The 24,927-nt window shown below is 39.2% G+C and overlaps 1 protein-coding gene across 1 annotated transcript; it reads left to right on the top strand.

Moving 5' to 3' along the window:
- Window positions 1-19,772: 19,772 nt before the first annotated feature.
- LOC103965699 (serine/threonine protein phosphatase 2A 57 kDa regulatory subunit B' beta isoform) lies at window positions 19,773-24,113 on the top strand. Its single transcript, XM_009378773.3, has 2 exons — window positions 19,773-21,408; window positions 23,522-24,113. The coding sequence occupies exons 1-2, from the start codon at window positions 20,239-20,241 to the stop codon at window positions 23,843-23,845; spliced, it is 1,494 nt and encodes a 497-aa protein (XP_009377048.1). The 5' UTR covers window positions 19,773-20,238; the 3' UTR covers window positions 23,846-24,113.
- Window positions 24,114-24,927: the final 814 nt, after the last annotated feature.

The raw sequence follows: 24,927 nt of genomic DNA, 5'->3' as shown, positions 1-24,927 counted from the left end.
TAGATCATCTTTTTGGTAGGCCGTTTAACTTTGTGTTTCCTGGGAAAGACTTTAAGACTTTCTTTATTTCTCCAAAAGACTTGATTGCCTTTACTTTTAAGGCTTCCATTGGTGAAGTAGTCGAAGAAGTTGGTGCGTAGGCTGGGGCAGCTGGGGGGTTAACCACTAGATAATGCCGCTGTTGAAAGCGTCGCGGCTGCTGAATGTTTGGTGATCGAGTAATCGTGGGATGTCTAAGCTGCTGAAGAGTAGTCTTCTAGGTAGCCTTTATGATTTCCTTTGTTTTCCTTGTTTCTTTTTGCTTTGCTTGAACTCATTCAGCCTTTGCTAGTTGTTTATCAATTTTGCTAGAAAATTTAATAAACTTGCTTCTTTTGCTTTTCTTCGTCTTCGTTTTTCTTCATCTTTGGTTGTTTTATTTACGCCCTAACCTTTGACCTTTAGACCAACGACATATGTGCTGATTTTCTATAAGCAAACAGGCCCATGTAGCCTATGCAGTCGTAAGTGTTGGTGTATAACTTTTGCAAAGTTGTTAGCCATAGGGTTGGCAATCAGACACCTTACTTACAAAAGCAAACGAGTTCGCATGACCATTTGGCTGTTAGCCTTGCCTTTCTTCAATCCTTTGAGTTGTGTGGCTGTATCACAACATACTAAAGATTTTTGGGTCATGAAATTCGCTAATCTTTCGTATCAAAAGTAAGTGGTTGTATGGAATTTCGTAAGCAAAGGTTTGAGAAACCTCTTTGCTCATTATGTAACCAATTTCGTGGGTTGCGTAACAAGTATGACAACACTTTAGGAATTAGTGTAGATCTAAATGATCATTCCGTGCTTTGCAGAGGTGAAGCTTATCGACTGCATAACATGTTGACAGTGGATAGAGCTTTGTATATGCACACTAACTGTTTAACCTTTCACAAAAATGTGCGGTTGTATAAGTTTAGCACAGCTTACTGCTTGAAGCAAGCTAGAGGTAGTCTTCTGGAAACCACAGACTGCCTTAATGCACTCAGTAGCAACTTTAGGATTCCAGGGCAATCGTTCATAGGGCGTACTACGTAATGTGCCTCTTCTGTCTCTAAGGCCCGGTTCCCCACAGATTAGGCAAAGAGACCAAAAATCCTTCAATTAGCTAAGCTTTGAAAAAGAACATTGTGGCTACTTCTAGGAATCCTGGCGTAAGCCATCGTACACCTAGTTACTCCAGGGCAGCCCAACTCATCCACGTCTGGATATTTAAAGTGTGTAGTTTATCCTCCCGCATCGGAGAGCAAACTCAAGTGGGTGTTAGGGAATTGGTTTACCCTCTTGCACTAGAGAGCATGGTTGGTCTCTAGAGGGTGTAATTCCTGCAATAAGTCTCTAAGAAGGGCGCAGTCTTCTTTTGAAGTGCAAGGGTGATCATTTGTTGTAAACATGCAGCCAAGCCAAGTTGTAAATTACTTTTGAATTCATCATTGAAAAACGAGTGAAACGAACGAAAACCTAACTGTAAGGTAGGAACTACATAATAACTGGATAGTCCTTGCTTGCGAGGTGGTGCCCATTGAGTTGTTTGATTTTTCATGCTTTAATGTAGCAGGAAGTCACGCATAGTACTTTCTCAGATTGTAGGCATTCCACTGCTTTTCGATCTCTTTGTTGTTGTTGGTGGTGAGGGTGTAACCACCCTTACCACCTACTCTGTTAATCTTGCACAGACATTTCCAGATGGATTCATCTTTTTGGAACATTCTCTATGGGTAGTGATGAAAGCTTTTCTTAGGACTAGATATCTGGGCTGGAATTATTGGATCTTGGCCCTTTTGTTATAGTTGGAGAGAAACTGCATTCGGTAGATTGTGATGTAGATGATGACCTTCTTGTGTTTCTCCTCTGTTAAATCTAAGTTTGTGGTCATCTTCTTTCTGGTCAGCTCGATGCTTGGTAGTAGAGTGTTGGTACTTGGTACGATGACATTAGGAAGAATGATTGCTTTTGAACCAAATGCCAAAGAGAAATGAATCTCACCGGTTGCTCGTCATTTGGTTATGCGACACACCCATAGACATTCAGGAAGTTCATCTGGCCATTTTCCCTTCTTGTCAAAGATGGATTTCTTGAGGCAGTCGAGAATCATCTTGTTGCATGCTTCAGCTTGCCCATTGCCTTGGGGATACCTTGGCGTGGACATGTGCTGCTTGATTCCATATTTTTGGAAGAACTTCGCCAAATCTTTGCCTACAAATTGTAGGCCGTTGTTTGTGATGATGGATTAAGGGATGCCAAATCAGGCAAATGATGTTCCTCTATATAAAGCGCTTTATGTCCATTTAAGTTATGGTTATCTTGGGCTTTGCTTCCACCTATTTGGTGAAGTAGTCTGTTGCCACGATCATTATGCCTCTGCCCCCAGTAGTGGGTGACATTAACCCTACCAAGTCAATTGACCATTGCATGAATAGCCAAAGACTTGTCTGCAGATGTAGTTCACTGGCAGGTAGTGCTAGTACCGGCTTGTAGAGTTGAGAGCAGTTGCACTTTTGTACTAACTTCTTAGCGTCTTGATGCATAGTAGGTCATTAGTAGCCTGCATTAAGAGCCTTCTGTGCTAAGGATAGGCATCCAGAGTGATTTCCAAAAATGCCTTCGTGGATTGAACTTAGAACCTTTAGGTCATCGGGAGGCGTTAGGCAGCGGAGATGTGGTCCAATATAAGATATTCAGACGAGAATACCGTTCTACATGTAGTAACGTGTTGTCTTTGTTTGGAGCTTTCTAGACTCTAATCTTTCCATAGGGAGTGTACCATTGACCAGGTAGTCTATAATGGAATCTTGCCAGTTTGGAGTTGTACTAACATATGACTCCTCGGTTGCTGGCTCTGTCTCTATGCTTGGTTTGTCTAGATATTCCATCGAAATAGAGCGTTTGAGCTGATGGTCGAGGGCAGAGCCTAGGCCAGCTAGTACGTCCGCGTGTGCGTTGTCTACCCGCTGAACTTGAGTGAGGGTGTAAGTCTGAAATGCCTAAAGTTGTTTTTGTACCTTCTCTAGGTATTGCGCCATCTTTGGATGTTTTACCGTGTACTTCCCAGTAATGTGGCTGGGAATCAAAATGAATTGCAAGCTTTTTCACCGCCAAGTATTTCATTATTTGAAGACCTACTAGTAGGGCTTCGTACTCTGTTTCGTTGTTGGATACTTTAAAGCCTAAAATGATTTCCTGCTTGAGCATTGAACCATCTAGGGTGACAAGGACCACGCCAGCTCCCAAGCCTTTGTAGTTGGATGCACCGTCGACATGCAAATGCCAAAAGTCTCCATTGAGTGAAGCAGGCGTGGCTAAGGCATACTCAGTTGCCTCTAGGGCTTAGTTGGTCGCTCTATTGCATTGCCTAAGTTAGGCGTGAATTATGCTATGAAGTCCACCAAGGCTTAAGCCTTTATCGCCGTGCAGGGTTGGAAAACTAACCCGTATTGGCCAAGTTCCAACGCCCATTTCATTACTTGTTAAGAAGTATCTGGACTATGTAGGATTGATCGTAGAGGATACTAAGTCATGACGATGATTGTATAAGCTTGAAAATATGGTCTGAGCTTCCAAGCCGCAACAACTAGTGCCAAAATTAATTTCTTGATCTTCAGATATCTAGTTTTCACATTGAGAAGAGCTTTAGAAGTGTAGAATACCGGCAGTTGGGCCCCCATCTCTTCTCGTATGAAGGCAGAGTTCACTGCTACTTCTAAGACTGCCAGGTAGATGTATAAGTCTTCTACTGCTTCCGGCTTGGATAGTAAGAGAGGTGATGTGATATACTTCTTTAGGTCATGGAAAGCTCTTTCGCACTCATCATCCCATTTATCTCGTTGTGCCCTCTTGATTGCTTTGAAAAAAGGGTTGCATAGATCGGTGGATAGCGAGAGGAAACGATTGAGCACGGCTACTCGTCCGGTCAAGCTTTGGATCTCCTTCAAGGTAGTTGGAGACTTTATTTCTATGATTGCTAGGATTTGCTTGGGATGTGTTTCGATTCCTCGTTGGGTTACTAGGTACCTTAAGAATTTGCCTGAAGATACTCCGAATGTGCATTTGGCGGGATTGAGCTTCATCTTGTACTTTTTAAGGATGTCGAAAGTTTCCGCCAAGTTATTGATGTGGTCTGATCGCTGTTTGCCCTTCACCATAATGTCATCAACGTAGACTTCCATGGTTACTCCAATTTGCTTCTTGAACATCATGTTTACTAGTCGTTGGTAAATAGCTCCCGCATTCTTGAGGTAAAAAGGCATGACCTTGTAGCAGTAGGTGCCTCGCTCGATTACGAACGCGATTTTCTCCTTGTTGGGCTCGTGCATGGCTATTTGGTTGTAGTCGGAGTAGACGTCTAAAAAATTGAGCAGTTGGTTCCTGGAAGCTGAATAAATTGTAGATCGATTTAGGGAACTGAATATGGATTATTCGGGGGCTTTGTTAAGGTCAGTGTAGTCCATGCAAACCCTCCATTTACCCTTCTTTTTCTTCATTACTAGCATGACATTGGCAAGCCATGCTGAATGTGCTACCTCTTCTATGAATCCGACTTCTAGTAGTTTGTCGATTTCCAGTTCGATGATCGTCAATCGTTCTGGTGTGAAATGTCTTCTTTTTTGGATCACTGGTTTAGCAGTGGGGTCGATATGCAGCTTGTGACAAGCTATCTCGGGGTACATTCCGGGCATGTTGGAAGGTGACTATGCAAAGACGTCACGATTTTCCCTAAGGAAAGCTATAAGTTCCTCATTTTCTTTCGGGCTCAAATGTGAGCTGATTTTAGCAGTCTTCTCCGGCTGCTGGGGATTAAGAATGATGTGCTCGGCATCCTCTTTAGGTTTTCATCCTGTCTCGTCTCCTGGCGCGTTGATTTGGACACCATCATCTTGATCCGTCTGCTGTAATTGCTATTTAGTAGCTTTGTCGTCCCTTTGGACCTCGATAGCTTCTACTGGGGTAAAAGTCTTCTTTTTTTACTTCTTCAGTACTTGCACAGTGCATCATCGAGATGTGGCCCGGTCAGACTTGATTTGTTTGATTCTTCCTCATGGGATGCGGAGTTGGATATTTTGATACTTGGTGGAGGTTACGGCATCCAGCTTTATCAGCCAAGGTCGCCGTAGAATCCCATTATAGGGAGATGGGTCACTTACTATCGTGAACATCTGCTTTGAGTCAACTAGCAGTGTTCTCATGTTAAGTATAATGTTGTCGATGGCAGTTGAGGTGTGTCCGTTGAATTTGGTGATTACCTCAGCCAAGGCCGTCTTCTAAATTATTGAGAGCTAAAGTAGGTTGAACTCACTTTCATTATCAACTATCATTATGTCGACTATAGCGTAGACACTGTGTGGGAACTTGACGCCTTTGGCATCCTACTCGGTCAAGCCAACGATGGGTTTAGGTTGGGTGTTGACTCTTGGAGTTGTTGATGGCCCCCAAGTGCTCGGATTCGGCGAAGATGCTAATGATCTGGATTGTCTTGGTCGATGGCTTTTCGTCAGCGTCTACGTTTCTTCTAGGATGCGCAGCTGGCTTGTCCAAGTATCTATCGACCTTGCCTTTTTTCACCAGCTTCTCTAGGTAGTTCCTCCAAGTGTAGCAGTCGTCAGTTGTATGATCGGGACCTTGATTGAATGCGTAGTACTTGGTGTGGTCCACTTTAAAGGTATCTCCATTTGATTGCTTTGGCAGCTTGAACCATGGTTCGTTCTTGATGTTGCAGAGGATTTGATGGATCAGGATTGAGAACTTAGAGTAGTTATTTGGCGTAGGGCCTCTTTTAGTTGGGGATTGGTCCTTACGCTTGGCTTCCTGCTTACTTTTGTTGTTATACTGCTTCTCGTCCTTTTTCTTTTAAGTTACTTTCGATTCTCTTCGAGGCTGCTTGGGTGCCTTGTTTGCTCGCCAAGCTTCGTCCCAAAGTGCATGTTTCTCTGCCAGAGTGAAAGAGTTTGCCAGATTTAAATCTTTTTCATGATCAATTCTTCGAATAGTAGGTAGTCTCCTAGGAGTCATTTTTGGAAGGTTGCACTAGCTATCGAGTCATTGCATCCGATTATCGTTGCCTTCTTGGCTTTAAACCTCTTCACATGGTCATGAAGCAACTCCTTTGAGTTCTTCTTGACGTTAAACAAATGGTCGGACTTCTTCCTGATCGAGCAGTAAGATGAATACTCCTTGGTGAAAACCAAAGAAAACTCATCAAAACTTTGGATAAATTGTGACGGCAAGGTATGAAACCAATCTTGCGCCTCACTTTGTAAAGTGATGGTGAATATTTTGCACATCAGAGCGTCGTTGTTTCGATAGAGGATCATTGCACTTCGGTAATGCTTTGGGTGTCTCTCTGCGTCTTCATCCCCTTTGAAGGATGTGAAATACGACATGCTGAACTTACGTGGAGGCTCTGCCCGCTTGATTTTGTCTGTGAAGAGTGACCTGTTTATGTTAGTTATGTCCCATCATACTACCTTGTGAATGACCTTGTTGCGTTGGAAATCGCACAATCGCTTGGTTATGAGCATCTCTACTTCTTCCTGAATTTGTCTTTGTTGGGGATAACGGAGCTCTCGGCTGCCCCCGGTCGTGACTTACTGGTCTAAGCTGTTTTTCCATGTGTTCGGCTAGTCTATGCCGTAGCTGCAGTGCATGTGGTATGTTCTTAGCATGCGAGCAAATTTCTTATAGGTTGCTGGTTGAACTTGAGCCGGATTAAGTGACTGTTTCTCTCTGTCCGTCGTGCTGCCTACTCCGATATGAGGTGAATGATGCTCCTTACGGGCTTAACGGTGAATGAACACTTCACCTGGATGGTTGCTCATGTCGTTTATTAGAGTATGGCCCCAACAGTGAATGTATATTCATCCGTGGGCCTAACCGAGAGTGCACGTTCCTCCGTATGTTAAGGTAAGAGTATACGCTATCTCAGGGGCCTAGTCGGGAGTGTATACTACCTGAACGCTTGGTCCATGGCTAGTCAAGGGGCTGCTTGCTAGGGACGTTGTCGGAGAGGTTCGTCGTCTGCCTTTGTCCTACTTCGGGACATCTGGTTTGGGGCGCGCTGCATCTTAGCACGCTGCAAAAGGGCGCTTGTCAACTCTATGACTTATCGGGACAAGTGTTGTTTACCATTTGAGTTAGAAGAGCTTGGATGGTATGCGTCTCCTTATGTAGTAGAAGTGTAATAGGCTCCGAGTACGAAATTTGAGTGAGGAAATGTCAAATCTGCGAAGAAATGGGGTGAAGATTCCTCTGGTTCAATCTTTGGTCCAGAAATCTGAAGTCGAGATGGTTGAACCAGTCTTGGACTAATTTGGATTGCTATAAGGGCCATGTGTATGAGCTACCCCACATGCGGCCCTCATAGACCCACGTGGGCTGGAGTGGGCTGGGCGCTGTTGCCATGGGCTTATAGCCGCTTGGTTTTAGGCCTGCATCTCTTAGGTTTGCTGGGGCGCAACATTTTGGGCTGCTTCGTGATAGGAGCATATTTATACAACTTAGTTAGCTTGTTTTCTTGCATTTAATTAGCTAAACTATGTTAATTATAGTGTTTAAAGTTATTTTCGTGCAATTTCAGGTTTTAGTGTCAAAGTATGCAAAAAGAAGCAATTTGGAGCATTCTAGAGCATTTTTGGGCCAAGATTGGATAGTGCAAGCATGGAGGCATGAGGATGGACGAATTTGAAAGGCTTGAATTCAGTTAGGGAGTTGCAAGGGGGCCTAAAAACCTGATTTCTAGAAGGCTACATTAGAGCCACATGCACTTCCATCCTTTTATCCATTGCAGCCACATGCAATTCCAACCTAATCCACATGCATTCATCATCATAACCTAGCTGTCATTCCACCTTTATGCATTCATCATCATAACCTAGCTGTCATTCCACTTCATTGCACATGCATCTTCAAATAAATCAGCCATTCCACATGCTATTTCAGCCACATGCATTCCCCTTTTGCATTTCCAGCTTTCCAACAAGTTCCTAGCTGTCATATTCCTTCTTTTTCACCTATAAATAAACATCCATTGCAGCCACAAGGGGGGGGAGTCATTCATTCAGAAATTCATTCATTCAAACACACATCCACACAAGCCTTGGTCGTGCTTATTCCACCATTCCATCCATTGCAGAAATTCAACCATCACACCATCCTTCCATTTCCACCACTCCCCAAACCATTCACACCATCAAACTATCCTTAGACCTTGTGCCACAATAAAGAGGAAGAGAAGAGGGCCTAAACGTTCATACAATTCAAGTTTGAGTTGTTGGAATGTTTAGGTGTTTCTTTGATTTCAATGTTTAATTTCAATTCTCTTTGTTTTGTACGTATGAGGAACTATACCCCCCCTTGGCTAGGGGGGATTCGAAATATATGTTTATGCTTGCAATATAATTTGATTACTTCTAATTACGTTTCACAAGTTGTGAATTCAATTTGTTTAACTGTTTGATTGATAACTTATTTATGTATGTTTATTGAGAGTGCACGCTTAATTTTCATGCATGAATATGACGCTAGAATATAAGTGAGTTTCACCTAATAGTTATGAACTTATATTCACAAGTAGTGGAGGTTGCTTATAAACAATCGCGTTAAATGAATTCTTGGCAAGAGTATCATGCATTCATAGTTACAATTGCCTCGTCAACACTTATAATTTTCATAGAGCATAATGATCTCTCATTGTATCTCTTCTATGCATTCATGTTGAGAACCATTGGAGAATGATTTGAATTGTCGCATGCATCATCCAATTCAATAACATAAGGAAAATTTGAGAGTTAATTAGTGCATCACGGTTAACTTGGGGTGTAGAGCATCATGGTTTATTGAAAAGCAATTGGAATTCATTTTATATGCAAGTGTAACATGTGTGGAGATGAACCCCTTAGCTAGCCATCCCATCCATTCTATTCCATCAAATTCGTTTTACAATCTGTTTTGTTTCCAAGTTTCTGTTTTAATTTCAAATTCATCCAAAACCAATCCCCCTTTACTTTATTGTCCAAATTAGTTAGAAAGTGTCTTAGTTTGTGTTTATAAGTGTTTTGATTCAATTTGTTGCACAAATTCGTCCAAATTCACCAAGGTGCTCAAAACTGCCCAGAAAGTGTTTTTAAGGCAGTTTTGAGTGTTTTGGGTGATTTTTGAGTCTTTTGGTTTGTTTTAGTGTTTTAAGCGTTTAGTTTCGCATTCTTTGAGTCTAGTTTAGTGTTTTAAACTTTATTTTACATTTTTGAGTCAGTTTCCAAGTAATTTGCAATCCCTCCTAATCCCCGGTTAAGAACGATCCCTACTTACATACTTACTACAATTGATAAAAAGAGGGTTTAATTTGTGTGCGTATAATTCACGCATCACTTCGCGCTAGGCTTGCAGCTTTGTGGCACAGGCCTCGGTTTGCTACTGCGAGGTGGTGCGGGCTTAGGCTTGTTGCTGCATAATTGTCTGCTCACCATAGATAGAGGGCTTGCCAAGGGTGCCATGGTAGTTGTTGCCGTGGTAGCTGCCACGGTGGTGCCCCGTGGGGGTGGTTCCGCTCCACTAGCCATCGTGTTAAGCCTCGTAGATCGTCGTGGTGGGGCTATGCCTCGATCTCCATCGTTTGGTCCAAATCCTTGAACGTAGGAAGTTCCGTTCGTTGTGATTTCCGAATTTCTAGTCATTGTACTTTTCTTTTACATTTATTTAAAGAACTTTATAAAAAAATTCTAGGAACAAGAATGTACGAAAAATCTACAAATGAACGAGAAATGAGAAACTTTGAATGCGAGAGTCTTCTTCGAGCGTATGAATCAAGACTCTCAATGAAAGCACCAATTTGTGGATGCAAATTTCCGTCGTCTTCTCCTTTGATGAAAATGCACCTGCAAAATAATAACACTTAAGATTAAGGCCAAAAGCCTCAACCGCCCACGATGAATGGGAGGCTTTGGCCGAAGAATCTCTGATGCCAAAGTTAGAATTCTGAAAAGAATGTTTAGGAGTTTGTGGGTAGCAAATGGCTTGGCTTTTTAGTGGGAGAATATGGCTATTTATAGGGGAGTGGTCGGTCCTATTTGGAGAATAGTGGCTAACCATATATGGTGAATTTGTGTGAATAATTGCAAGATATTATGTGAAATAATAACTTGCAATTAACATAGCAATTAATCCTAAATTAAATAGGAAAATTGGGAGTTACCTTTTGAATAAGGATTTAATGAGGAGTGATGAGAGAGATTTGAATACATACTATTTTGATCACCTTTGACTCTTCCTTGATTGAGCCATTATTGTCTGTTGCACGCGCATGGGAATCCCGATATGCCTCGAGGGTAATTTTGTCCTTTTAACCCAAAAGTCCAAATGTCACCTCCATAATTTTCTTAATTATTTTTGGCTTCACACCGTCAGAGGCATAAAGGATGCTAAAGACCTTTAAATCTAAACCTGTGAACACTGGGAGACAAATTTGTGGCTAGCATTGGGGAGATGACCACTGTAGGCGTGATTCCCTAGCTTTCAAGGCTTAAAATTCAAGAGTAACGCTAAAGCTGCCAAAGATTCCTCCGACCTTGGCATGTGTGTTATCACTGTGGTGAACCAGATCATTGGTCCTGTGTATGTTGTGGTTTCCAGAAGGTTGTAAAGGAGTATCACCCAAAGAAGAACGTTATAAAGGCTCATTTTCCACAAAAGACAAACTTTGCCTAAGTTTAGAGTCCTGCAGATACGACATTGGAGACATCTGACTTCTAGATGTTCGTGGCAAATTCTGGAAGACTAAGTTTTGGTGATAGAGCCATATAGAGGCCGAAATTACCTAATTGTTTTGGTTTAATTTGTGAACAGTTTTTATGTTTCCAAATTTCGAATTGGTGATTGTTTTCTTTAATTTTAAGTTTGAATATTAATGAATGGATTTTCTCGGTTATGTGATTAATTGAATATCCAGTTTATTCTTAGTTCATGTGACCAATTCAATCAAATTATCATTAGGTATGTTTTTTCAGGGAAGTTAGTTTTCTAGTTGATAGTGCTATGACGCATACCATATTGCATGAACATAAGTATTTTACTAACTTCATACCTAAGATTTTTCTTCCAACAACTCTCAAGCCCATCACATCCTGGTTGAGGTCTATGACACAATCCTCATAATGTTGTCCAATGGTATAAAATCACTATTCAAGATATTCGAGCTAATGATTATCACATTGAAAAACAATCGAGTGGATTATTTTTGCATAACTTCCCACGAATACGGCTGACAATGTATTCTAGAAAAGATTAAACATCTACTGAATGGGTTATACTCAATCACTATTCGAGCCGTAGAGGCGACTACGTGGCTAGCCTTCCTCTACGTTTTTGAGTCCTTACACGCTTGAGGATATCTGGGTCATAGTGTGATGTGTCATATACTTTGTTTCTCTCATGGCATCCTTTTTACCCAAAGTAAGGATATTGTGCCCATTCGCACACAATGTCGATCTTGTTTATAAGGGAAATTGCACATTAGACCACCCCTTACAAAGATTACTACTGACCTTCCATATTTTCTTCAAAGAATGGACATTTGTAGACCAATCCAACCACTATACATACCATTTAGATACTTTATGGTTTTGGTTGATGCATCGACCAGATGGTCATATGTTTGCTTATTGCCCACAGAAACGTTGCATTTGCTAATCTCTTGGTGCATGTTATTAAATTGCAGGCTCAGTACCCTGGTTATTCCATAAAGTCCATTCGACTGGATAATGTTGGACAATTTACGTCGATGACTTTTGACAATTACTGCATATCTCAGGGTATTGAAGTTGAACATCCATTTCTCTATGTTCACACCCAAAATGGTTTCATAGAAGTGTTCATTAAGTGTCTTTAAATGATCCAGAAGAACAGAAATCACAGCCCTGAGCGGTGCAACAATATCGAGGCTGAGATTGGAAAGCTCAAGGATGCTGAATTCATTGTGGAAGCTTTCCACTCAGAGTGGTTAGCAACATGGTATTGGTTAAGAAGAAAAACAGCAAGTGGCGTGTGGATTTTACATATTTAAACAGCGCAAGATCACTTTGTCAAAGATACTGAAAGATGGAGAAGTTAATCCTGACATTGGTCATGGTGGTGAGGAAGCTGAGGCCTTACTTTAATTTATTCCGGATCTTGGTGATGACTGAGTTCCCACTCTGATCAATCCTCCACAGTCATGATGGCTCCACAAGAGTCAATAAGTGGCTTAGTGATTTGGGGCAGCATGGCTTATTTTACAAACCCAAGATAGCCATCAAGAGGCAGGTGCTAATGGACTTCGTTGGGAATATTTGTTTCCTCATCTGTCCTACGGATGACGCAACCTTAGTTAATGAGAAGCTGTTATATGTAAGGCAAAACCCTAACCTAGGCTCTCTGCTTGAACGGCAGTTTGGTTATTTCACAACTTCTTGACAGAAACGTTGATCTTCATCAGGTTTCCCAGATTTGGTCTATGAAGGGGGCTATGTACTGATTGGATCTTCATTGTCTCCAAGCGCGATCGTTGCTCCATGTATGCTATTACTTGCCCCGCGAGTTGTAGTGGTATGCGGTAGCGAGTTATTCGTTCCTGGGATAACAGACGCATCAAAAGTCAGGTTATTTCTACTGGTGGGATTAATGTTGGCGTTAACTGAGTTTTCCCTGGCTGACAAGTTAGTTGGTGAAGTGATATAGTCGAGAGGAATATAAGTTCACTCTCAATGAAAGCACCAATTGTTGGAACTAAATTTGCGCACTGCCGTGAGTTGTGGTTGAGCACAAACTCGAGCAACCTGCAAAACAGTAAACAACAATGAGCCTAAGATAGGAGGGAGGGCGTGCGCTGGCCAAATGCTCTCCGATGGTCAAGTTAGTGAATGATTTTAGACTCAAGCAATAGGGCAATAGAGTTCAAGTGTTTAGATTGCGTTACCATAGATGAACCCTAGACGGGTGTATTTATACTGTGGGGAAATAAACCTTTTAGGAATAGAATCCTCGTTTTGAGCCAGAAGAACCCTAGAGTATATCTATAAGTAGATATTGCACCCTCTTATAAGTTATGATTACTTGTGGTGCACGCCAATTCCTAAATTGTAAGAATTCCAAGACTTGTAGGATTTCATTGTTTCTATATCTGGATCAAATCGTGTGTCTTACGAAACAAACATGGTCATCTAGCGAAGTCATTAGGACTAGGCCTAGTACCCCGGATTAGAGTGATTGTGGCACCATTACTCCTTCTGATATAGCTCCGCCCAGAGCTGGTAAGTCTATGAACGAACTTCTAAGGTAACTATATTCGGATCAGCCATACTCCCGCCCTATTAAATTCATGGTTCCACATCAGGATATATAAGTTGTCCAATCCGGATTCAATTGCAATGCGATCGTCTGCGAACAAATAAGTCCACGAAGAACTCAACTTCTTACGCCCCACCATAGGCTTAACGTCAAAAGTGATCCCTGATGTAATTATTACATCATATCATCTTTTTCTTAGAACTACACTAGTGATTTGATTCTCCATCCTGGAGAATTGTAGGAAATTCTTCTTGGATTCATTCACCCCCTTATCAACCAACCCTATTTTTTATTATGAATAAAGAAGTTTTATTTTTCAATGTATGTTCTTTCTTTTTTCTAGTAATGCAGGGAATATCTCATCCACCACAAACAAGGTATAAATTTTAAAAACTTCGTATGAATGTAAGTTTAAAAAAGTTCAAAAGTAATACTGTCGGATGAGCCTCTTTTAGCCCATCTCATCTTGAACGGTCAGCAGCTTGGGAGACTCGAACCATAATAAGCGTGGTTACGATTAGTAGGCTACGAGTATGGGCACATGGGGCTTTAACCCTAAAGTCCAATGCACCGTCCAGCCTCTGAAAAGTTTATACAACTAGCAAAGTTGTGGGTTATAGTGTTTAAACATGGGCTCTACGCCATTCACGAGAATAATCAAAAGGGCAATCTAGAAATCATCCAAAGGTGGCTCTGAACTCCGACTCTAAGTATGACTACTTTTATCCCAAGCCAACATACTAAGTCAAGTATGTTTTGCAACATCATATATTAGCAGGTGTGAATGAGGCATAGATTAGGAAATCTTCAGGAGAAATTTTATTCCACTGGAGCTCTAATATGTGGAAATGCTTTGGCTAAGCCAAGCCAAGGAAATTTGATCAGAAATGCTTAGGTCCGACGTATAGGTCTGACAAAAGGATTTAAAAAGTGTTTCCGACTCACATGCCGACGACCAAGTCTCCAAAGTACTTTTGTGTAAGCTTCATTGGAGACGGATATGCAATCCAGTCTAGGAAGAGAAATCTCTCCTTATATTACATTGCAAGTATTGAAATCCTTGATCCAAGAATTGACCGGGGCAAGGTAAAGAAATATTATTGTTATTAATTTCCTCTTTGCAGATCGTTTTAAGTATGGCATGAACTTCTTGAATCTGATAAATGTGTTGTTGAGCACGAAGCGAAAGATTCTTCATAGGTTTAATGTTTAATTCTTGGTACCAGAGTAAGGTGGTACTCTGACTAATGCGAAGGAAATACTTTATGGATGCTTAATTTGGGAGGTAATGTTTTTCCAAACCAACATTGTCGAGATGGGCTTTTGAGCTCTGTCCTGAACCTACAAACTTACTCTCGTTTTGCTCTATTGTTGATTTAATTTCTCATTGTTCGTTTACTTTAGAAAAGTTTATTGGATTAAAAGGTTTTCATGGATAAGAAGGTGCCTGACAAGTAAATATTCACACAAGCACATATTTATTATCAAAGGCCCAATAAAAGAGTTCAAGTTGGTACAATGGTTTGGGGAAGAAATACCTTTACCCCTGGAAAAGAAAGATTTTGAAGGTTGTATAACATACTTGGCCAAAGAATATCAATTTTGAAGGAATCTCTGTCGCCAGATCAAATGCGTATTATACCCATCTAGCTGCTTTCTAAGCAAGATACTACATTGAGGGCTAGTGTTCAAACAAAGATCTGTCACCGTCATCATCCACAATAGAGGAAGAGGAAGGATAGCAGTGACGAAAAACCCTCTAAAAAATCTTAACATGTTGCTGAGATTCGACCCATATGCAGAGGCTGTAGGGAAAGTGCTACGGGGAAGAATGTTATGGAACAAACCGCAATAAGCGAGGGATATTAATATGGAATTATGGCTAAATTGGTATTGCCTATTTGGCAGAGATTGGGGAGAAAAAAAGGTTTTTTGGTTTAAAGACTGTGGACATCGAAAGATCAAAGAGGAAATTGGGTAAAGAATGAACGTTTTAGTTAAAACGCAAGAACCTTATGGTATGAAGTTTAGAATGAGAATGGAAATCTCAAAGGAAAATCAGTTATTTAAAGGCAGACCGTTGGAAGATCTCACTCTTGAAAATGGAGAACCTTTTGTTCAGAGATCGATACGTGCAAGGATCAAATTGAATTAATATCATGCATGTTTAATTCTTTGAAGATCATGCACACGAAATGGAGATGTTAGTCATCATTACGGTTGATTTTGTATGATTTTAGAAGATGAGTGACAGAGATCGAAGTAGCAGAACTACCTCACTTTAATGTCAAGAGTCAAGCCAGTGCACACGAAACTAAAGATTAAGTGATACTTATTCTAGCTTACTTTGAAATGCATGGTCTTTGGATAACAATCCATCCTGGGAATGGTTTACATCTCAGATGGATAGTTAAGGGCAATTTTGGGACCCTGATTTTCCAGGGCCGGAGCTAGATCAGACGAAGTAATGATACCACCATCATCATGTTCCGGGGCAATAAGCGAAGTCCTAACGACTCCGGTGGATAGCCATGCTTATTTCATAAGACACGCAATTTGATCTTGATATGGACAAAATTAGATCCTTATACATCTTGAAGTTCTTACAATCTAGGATTGGCATGTGCCGTAAGTAATCATAATTTCTACGAGGGTGCAATATCTACTTCTAGATATCTTCTAGGATTCTTTCGGCTTAGAATGCGGATTCTATCCTAAAAAGGTCTATCTCCCCACGGTATAAATGCTCCTATCTAGGGTTTATGTCTGGTAATGCAATCTAAACACTTCAATTGTCTTGCCCACTACTTGAGTCTAAAAAATTATTCACTACCTGATTGTAGGAGAACCTTTGGCCGGCACACGCCCCCCGGGTCTTAGGCTTGCTCATTATTGTTTACTGTTTTGTAGGTTGCTCGAGTTTGTGCACAACCACCACTTACAGCGGTGTTTGAATTTAATTCCAATAGTTGTCCTTACCTTTTTTGTTGTATTTTTCATTAGTTTTTATCGTCTCCTAGTTTATTTTGCCTTATGCATTTCCTAGTCCAATTCCCAATTGGTAGAAACCATATCAACACTTATATAACTCATTTGGAAGAAATTTAAGAACTACCATTAAGATCTTCACTGTTTTCGCCATTATACTGTCATCTTCACTGTTTTTGCCATCTTCATTGTTTCATCTAGGTTTGCTCACAAATTATTTGTAACTTTTGAGCCTTTGAAATTATGGTGTGAATTTGTGATTTCAGAGTTGGATTATTTATGGGGTTTGATCTGTCCTATCTAGTTTTCAAGATCAAGTTATGAATTGTGCATAATTGTCTGATGCAACCTTGCCTGTTAGTAGTTGGACGAAATGTCTTGATGAATTAAGAAACTGCTTTCTTCAAATCTACATTCAGTCTAATTTCAAGATTATATCATTGTGTAGGTAGCATGTTGTAATTGGTAATTTGGATGAGTAGTTGTTAAGGCACTAAGCCATTTCTAATTTGGTTTTGTTGACAATCAAGATTATTATTTTTCAATTACAATTTGAATTTTTTTTTCTATAAGTGGATAATTTTTTCTGGTTCAAGATTCTTTCGAGATTGAAGTAACTAATGGTATTGCAAAAATCCTTGAGGGTGAAGATGGATTTGTCTAATCTTTTCAATTGATAAGACTTTTGATAATATTTCTTGGTGGAGTAGTGAGGTATGAACAACTTTTCTATAAGTTCCATTACGGATTGTCAAAGCATGATCTTCTCAAAGTGGTGTAGCTTATCCTCTAATGCATGTTAGATTATGTATTTACCCTATGTTTGCTAGAGAGGCTGTAATGTTTGATTTCGCTTGTACTAAGAGCAACCCATGGTCCAATTGATAATGCAATTGGGTTGAATTACCTTTGGTCTAAAAATGGTGGTTCGCTAGTGCAAAAAATGGATGCCAATTGGGCCAAAGGCTTATGCCTTCTCAGCGATCATTGCAAGAATTGCATGGACTTGTGTTATTGCAGCAGAAAGGGAGCCCTCACATGAAATTTCAACTTCATTTTGTTGCACAATACATCAGCGTTGGATTTCCAACAGTAAAAAAAATTGCAACTTTTTCTACAGCTGCCACTTAGTGAGCTCTTGGGCATCCAACATAAATAATTTGAAATTCAAAGGACGTGATTATTCTAACGATAAAATTTTTTAAAAAATACCAAAAAAATACCCTTTTTTTTTCCTGTAAATATCCAACCATCTTCATTTTTTGTATTTGAAATATGTTATTGAAATTAGACAATCATTTTATTTTCATGGAACAAACTTACAAAGCATAATAAAATAAAATACATATTGTTAATAGTGCCCTTGCCTTTTACAAACAGACAATGGCAGATCCAGGATTCTAGCATTTGAACCTAATCAAAAGACGTTAGGTGCTAGTTTGGCGGCGAGCTGGGACGCCAATGCTCCTAGATAGGGTCTTGGCAAAGGGCTAGGCAGACTAGGCGGATTTAAGTACACTTACTATGTATCATACAAGTAAGTGCCTATTTACACTTACAAAAAAACTAGTATTGAGAATTTAGGGTTTATTATTTTAATTAGGTATTACTAAACTATAACATACGAAAATTTCAGAATTTTTGCTTTAGTATTTTAGTAAATTTGATGGTATGAGATGAAAGTGCAAGTGACTACGAGTTCATAGTACTTTACGAAATACTTTTCAAATGTCGTATGAATTTATAGGAAATTTAAATTTATAAGAAATTAAAAAAAAAATTAACGGTTATAAACATATGGTATAAAAATATTGGTTTAGTAATACACCATCGCTTTGCTAATTAAAATGATAGGGTGACACAACCTGATTGGAAAAAAATTAAAAGAAAAAAGAAAAAGAAAAACAGGAATTAGTCACGTCGGAAATGGAAAGAGAAAATCTTTCTTGTTCTTTGTAACCAAGGTTCAAGAACAACAGAGCCATTGTGATTTTCTCTAAGTTCCACTTTTCTAAAATTAGATATTTTTTCTTGGTTCAAAGCTTCTGTTATAGAACATCTACACAACTGTGGTGGTATTTTATTTTCCCCACATGTCCAAACCGTTTGGTGGTCCTCAGAGGTCCTCAAAGGCCTTTCTTTAGACGTTTGGTGGTCCTGGGACCACCTCAGTCCAACAGTGGATCCACCCCTGCAAATAGGTGGACTTGTACAAAGGTAATTACTGTTCATGGTGAATGATAAAGGTAATTTCATTGCCTTGCCCTTACCCTTCTAAATGGGTAGACTTGCTCTAAGTTTAGTCGAGGGATTGTAATTTAATTTACATCCAAAAGATCTTAATGAAAAGAAAATAATGAGTCTCTATATGAAAATACATTAAACAAAAATACTTTATTTTTCGATGAAACATTCCTGGATGGTTTTAAAAAATAATTTCTTTCTTTTCTTTTCAAGATTATAATTTTTTTTTTTTTTGGGTAAAGCACAAAGTACTAATGTCATTGAGCAAATTAGGCTTTTGATGAGAAAAAAAAAAAAAAAGACAAAATATGAACCAACCTAACAATAGAAACTTTACTATTTTTTGGCCCCAACAATTATCCTCAATACAGTTGGGGCCCACCAACAACTACAAGGATCCATCCAATCCAACCTCCAACTCCAATGTTCTCTTCAAGGAAACTTATCTTAAGTGGTGGTAATGTTTACTATCGTATTTAAGTTTGCAATTGATCTATATCCACAACATAGATTTTGAAATTTAAAATCTTTCAACAGTAAATTCAATAATAAATAGAATGGTGACACCATTATTAATTTTAAGTTGTGAGCAAAAATATTTTTCTATCATTAGTATGGTAAAATCTCCTTCACAACCTCGGCAAAACAACACATCTCACATTTATCTTACATGATCCCATGCCACGTGTAAAACCACAAAAAATATTAAAATTCAAATAAAATAAGATTTATTTAGCTAACAAAACATTAAGAGTTAATCTCAATTTACTACTCTAAAGTTTTTTGATTTTCAACATTCAAGCATTAAGTTTTTTTCATCGCAGTTTGATACCTAAAATCATAATTCTGGAACTTTTTCATACATCTTTGTTAAAACAACAATTAAACTGTGACGTGATGCCCACGTATGCAATAATTGGTGCCACATGTCAATACAAACCTACATGAATATTAAAAAAAAAAAAAACGTTATTAATTAATAAAAAATAAAAATCTTTTTTCTTCTTCACCTTCAAAATAATAAACTAAAATTAACTGAAATATGAATTATTTGTGGTTTAACCGAAAAAGAAACAAACAAAATATTCATTGTTTATCAAAAACAAACAAGTGTCAGTATTTTAGAATTATTTTTTATTTTTTATTTTTAAAGGGAGTTAATGCAATCATTCCCATTTTTCCTGTTTCAAACTTTTCTTGTTTTTCATTTTGTCCATAATTATCCACCCTCCACTTACATACTCACACACTCTCTCTCTCTCTCTCTCTCTCTCTCTCATCTCGGGTTGATCGCCGGAACGACCACCGTCCGATCAAGTCGCCGGCATTCCGGCGATCTGGCTCAGATGACTTTGAATTCGGATCCACCAACAACCACTCAGCGATTCCAATCTCCAAAGAAGGTATATTTCTTCGTATCCCCACGCCCCCTTTCGATTTCAATTTCAATTTCGTATTCCGACGCCGAAATCGCCCATTGAATAGAACCACTCGGGGATTTGATTGATTTGTGGAGAATCTAGGGCCCTCGTTCCATGCATGTTGAATCAAATCATCGCCAATCGCCGATTGCTTCCCCCACGTCGCCAGAGCTGCTTCCCGATTCCCATATCGATCGCCGTCCTCAATTCTAGGGTTTAGGATTCGTCTCTGCATTGGGAAATTATGTTTAAGAAAATCATCAAGGGAAACAAGAAGCCCTCGAAATCCGAGACACATGATCCTTCTTCGTACGGGTACGGGCAGCCCGGGACCCGCAATTCTGGGGCTGTCTCGGCGAATGTGGTCGTAAACCATGCCTCCCGCTCTGGGCCGGCTGCTTCCGGCACCAACGCAGTTGGCGCCGCAGGGATTACGGCGTTACCGCCTTCTGGAACCATCGAGCCTCTCCCTTCGTTCCGTGATGTGCCCGTCTCGGAGCGCCAGACCCTGTTCCTTCGCAAATTGCAGGTTTGTTGCTTTCAATTCGATTTCTCTGATACCCTTAAGAATCCTAGGGAGAAAGAGATTAAGCGTCAAAGCCTTTTGGAATTGGTTGATTTTATACAATCTGGGTCGGGTAAGATCACCGAGACTTGTCAGGAGGAGATGATTAAAATGGTGTCTGTTAATATATTTCGGTGCTTGCCCCCTGCGTCCCACGAAAACACAGGCCAGGAGAATACCGATCCTGAAGAGGAGGAGCTTTATTTGGAGCCGTCCTGGCCTCATTTGCAGTTGGTTTATGAGCTTCTTCTTAGGTACATTGTGTCATCTGATACGGATACCAAGGTTGCCAAGCGTTATATTGATCACTCATTTGTGTTGAAGTTACTTGATTTGTTTGATTCTGAGGACCCGCGTGAGCGCGAGTACTTGAAAAACAGCCTTCACCGCATATATGGGAAGTTCATGGTACACCGACCCTTCATCAGGAAAGCCATCAATAACATATTCTATAGGTTTATATATGAGACCGAGAGGCACAGTGGCGTGGCTGAGCTTTTAGAGATTCTTGGGAGTATAATTAATGGGTTTGCTCTGCCAATGAAAGAGGAGCACAAGTTGTTCCTTGTTCGGGCACTTATACCGCTGCATAAGCCGAAGCCAATTGCCGTGTATCACCAGCAGCTGTCCTACTGCATAACCCAGTTTGTTGAAAAGGATTACAAGTTGGCAGATACGGTTGTAAGGGGTTTGTTGAAATACTGGCCGGTGACCAACTGTCAGAAGGAAGTTCTTTTCCTTGGAGAACTTGAAGAAGTTCTGGAGGCAACACAAGCTGCCGAGTTTCAGCGGTGCATGGTTCCTCTTTTTAGACAGATTGCTCGCTGCCTCAATAGCTCTCATTTTCAGGTTTGGGAATATTTTCAAATTTTATTGGGTTTGCTTCATTTAATTATCCATTATGGTTATTTGTTTGTATGGAGGACTAGAATTTTATTTTGCTGGAGCTTTAAACTAAAACTTTAACTTGTTTATTTTAGACAGACTTATTTTGTGAATTTTACTTGGTGGTATTTATCTTGGTAAAATTTTTCCTTTTCCATTTTTTTCTTCGAATTTTGTTATTTAGTTTTGCTTTTGTTGTACACATGATTACAATGAATATTGGTATTTATCTTGGTCAAAAGTTTTTCCTTTTCCATTCTTTTCTTCAAATTTTGTTATTTAGTTTTGATTTTGTTGTACTTATGATTACTTAATTGTATGAATGTATTGAATTGCATCATGATATGAAATCTTGCTCAAATGGAAACTGCTTCTGTTTGTGAAAAGTGTCATTAGTGAGCATTTATTGTAACCTAAATACACTTTTCCGCAATCTCTCTAAAGCTACTTTTTGGTTGAATACTATGTTATTGTTCCCCTGACCTCATTTCACTTTTTGCACGAGGCTGCGTCCTTATTAGTTTATTCTAGTTTGATAAATTTACCTGTTGTCTCTTTCTTTTGTTGCTGATCTCCTACTAATGTGACTGCCATTCTGTTATATCGTGGTACACATAAGTATTTGCTTTTCGTGTTCCTCCAATGGGAGAAATCTGCCTTGAGTACGTAATTTTTGTTGCCTTAGCTGTTTTGCCCGTTTCTTTTACATTTGATATGATCTTTTAGTAATTTTTCATCCGTTCATCTTTAAAGAAAAGGTCAAAAATTGATACGTTACTTCAAAAGAAAAGTCAATTATGCAATAATTTGGAACACTGATCAATAGTTTGACTTGGAGGGGTTTTCATTTCTGGACGTTTGATGAGCGTGGAAGGTAGAGCAGTTGTTATAGATGGCTAAAGATCTTATGTTAATGTTTTAGGAATGCACATAATATATTAAAAAACACTGGCGTCCTTGTCATATTGATTTTCTATTGAATAAGCAGACATGGAACAATATGGTGGGTGACATTGACATATGAGATCAAGTTGTAGTCTGGCGGTATATAGAGACCATATAATTTGAGAGGGAGAAGTAGTTACTTATTACATAAAGGACCATCTTAAGTATCTGAAATCATATAGTATCAATATTATGGGGGCAAAAGCACAAGATTGCCAGGTTAGACAAATCCCCAGGAAAGTGTGCATTAGGCAGTGGAAAACCAAGTGTTTGTTAGACATGAGTGTTTATGAAGCAATGATGGATGCAACCTTCTCGATTGACATTTTATATTGATATCCCTTTGGTGGTTAAGATGATCAATTTATGAAGAGAAACAGTTCACCTTGATTAATCTAACTTTCGATGTATTTTTTTTGCAAAAATGCTTGCTGTATTTGACATAGTTTTAAATTTCATAGTTCCCGTCCACCCCTATTAAGTGTCCTGCTGACAACATTCCTGATTTGTTAAGAAACCTGAAACCTTTATGTAATGTTCAGATGAAATATCATGGGCTTTTTATAGTTGTAACTTGTAACTAACAATATGTATGTTTTGTTTTTCTGCCAAACAGCAGCAGTTGTTTGAATTTAAATGCTTTTTTTTTTTTTTTTGGGAAGTGTTATTGGCACTCCAAAAATCTCATTCTACACTCCTCACAAGTGTATTTTCTTTCCAAATATAGAAAGTTTGGAGTGTAGAATGAGATTTTTGGAGTGCCATTAACAATTCCCTTTTTTCTTTTTCTTTTTTGCTCATTTTATGGATTTATTGTTATTTAATCTTGTCCCCAATTAGACGGTTGTCTAATGCTGTCTTTTGAAAGTATTGGTATGGCCCAGCAAGAAATGGGATTCTAGTTAGCTTTTGTGCTTGCCGTCATGAATATAGGTGTGTCGACAATTGATCTTGCTTTGATAATGGGGCTCCGTTTTGATATTCTGTTGAAAAATCTCAATGAAATGGGGGTTAACTCTTTAACATTTATGAAATGGTGAAGGGATAAGATTCCAAATCAAAACTTCTAAAGTTGTATTTACCTAATAATTGCATTCCTTGAAAGTTTTTCTGAGTCACATTTTTAATGCAGGTTGCGGAACGAGCACTCTTCTTATGGAATAATGAGCACATTGTCAGTTTAATTGCTCAGAACCGGAATGTCATACTACCAATTATTTTCGAGGCGTTGGAGATGAATATCCAAAATCACTGGAACCAAGCAGTTCACGGCCTGACTGTCAATGTTCGGAAAATGTTTTCTGAAATGGATGCTGAGTTGTTTGAAGAGTGCCAGAGGCAGCTTGCAGAGAAAGAAGCGAGGGCAAGAGAGGTGGTAGAACAGCGAGAGTTGACATGGAAAAAACTGGCAGACGCGGCAGCACAGAGAGGGGAAGAGGACATGGTTACGAGCTGAATGATCAACCAGGATTTCATGTACCGGCATTGGTGGTATTCTTTTTTAATATATTTTTTGTCGTTTAATTTTTTTGATCCCGTTCAAATCATTGAAGATATCAGAAGCAGCGATAAATTGTAATTTAAGATGTACGGAATTTGTTAGCAATATGCTGCAGATTAAGAATGATTTGGGAAATATGTTGTGCTTCTCCCTCTCTTCATTTTTCGATTTCTTCTACCATGTTGGGAACAAGAATTATTAGGTAAAGTTACACTTTTTGGTCCATCTTTTGTCAATAAAACATTGGAAATGGAACCTGCTTTCCCATGCGCATAAAGTGAGTTTAAATTTGTGTGATGTTTTGCAGACGAGAGCGTAATCCAGTTGGCTAGAGCAGGGGCTCCAAGCCACTTTGATGTGGCTAAGTTTGATTTCTTTTCTTGTAGTATAATTAGATTAGAATATCGTTAAAATCGAAAGAAAATTTTGTGATTTTTCAAAAAAGGAAATTTCTTAATTTTCAAAAGAAATATGTGGTGTCATTTACTTAACAATTATAACTCAAAATATTTACCTCACCAATGAAATGGAACTAATGTTACCTTAAATTGGGAAGTTCCAAGTTCCAACCTAAAAACTTGAGAAGATTAGGATACAAGCACAACCCAAATACATGTATATTTCAGGAAAACCTTTTATGAATTTCCAATTTTCTGGAGCAAAATATTATATGTAGAGGATGATGCACTGATTTTCCGTCAACAGATTAAAAAAAAAAAGGAAAACAATAACTACACATTTTTTTTTTCTTTCTCAATACTCACGTTTAATTTTGTTTGTAATTTTTGTTAATTCATTTAACATGATGACTACTATTCTAAAAAACCCCGCCTAGTGTCATCTATGCGCTAAAAGGCTGGCCACCGCCCTGATTATCCCTTAGGCGTTTGAAAATTAAGAAAAGACATCTAGACCTGCTTAGGCACCAGCTAGGCTGCCTAGCCCACCCAAACCTGCCTAAGCAACCACCTAGTCATGACTCTCAGTTGGACGGAAAATATATAATTTTTATTTTGCATTTTATTTTTTAATAAATT

The sequence above is a fragment of a genome, unplaced genomic scaffold (genome assembly GCF_019419815.1).
Source record: "Pyrus x bretschneideri cultivar Hongxiangsu unplaced genomic scaffold, Pyrus_bretschneideri_v1 Contig45, whole genome shotgun sequence".
In the NCBI taxonomy this organism is placed as follows: domain Eukaryota; kingdom Viridiplantae; phylum Streptophyta; class Magnoliopsida; order Rosales; family Rosaceae; genus Pyrus; species Pyrus x bretschneideri.
The sequence above is the reverse complement of the archived record's forward strand: the minus strand, read 5'-3'. Positions and strand labels throughout refer to the sequence as shown.

Coding starts and splice junctions, on each gene's coding strand:
- LOC103965699 (XM_009378773.3), top strand. CDS start 20,239: ATGTTTAAGAAAATCATCAAGGGAAACAAGAAGCCCTCGAAATCCGAG. Junction 21,409..23,521: donor TCAATAGCTCTCATTTTCAG/GTTTGGGAATAT, acceptor TTTTTAATGCAG/GTTGCGGAACGAGCACTCTT.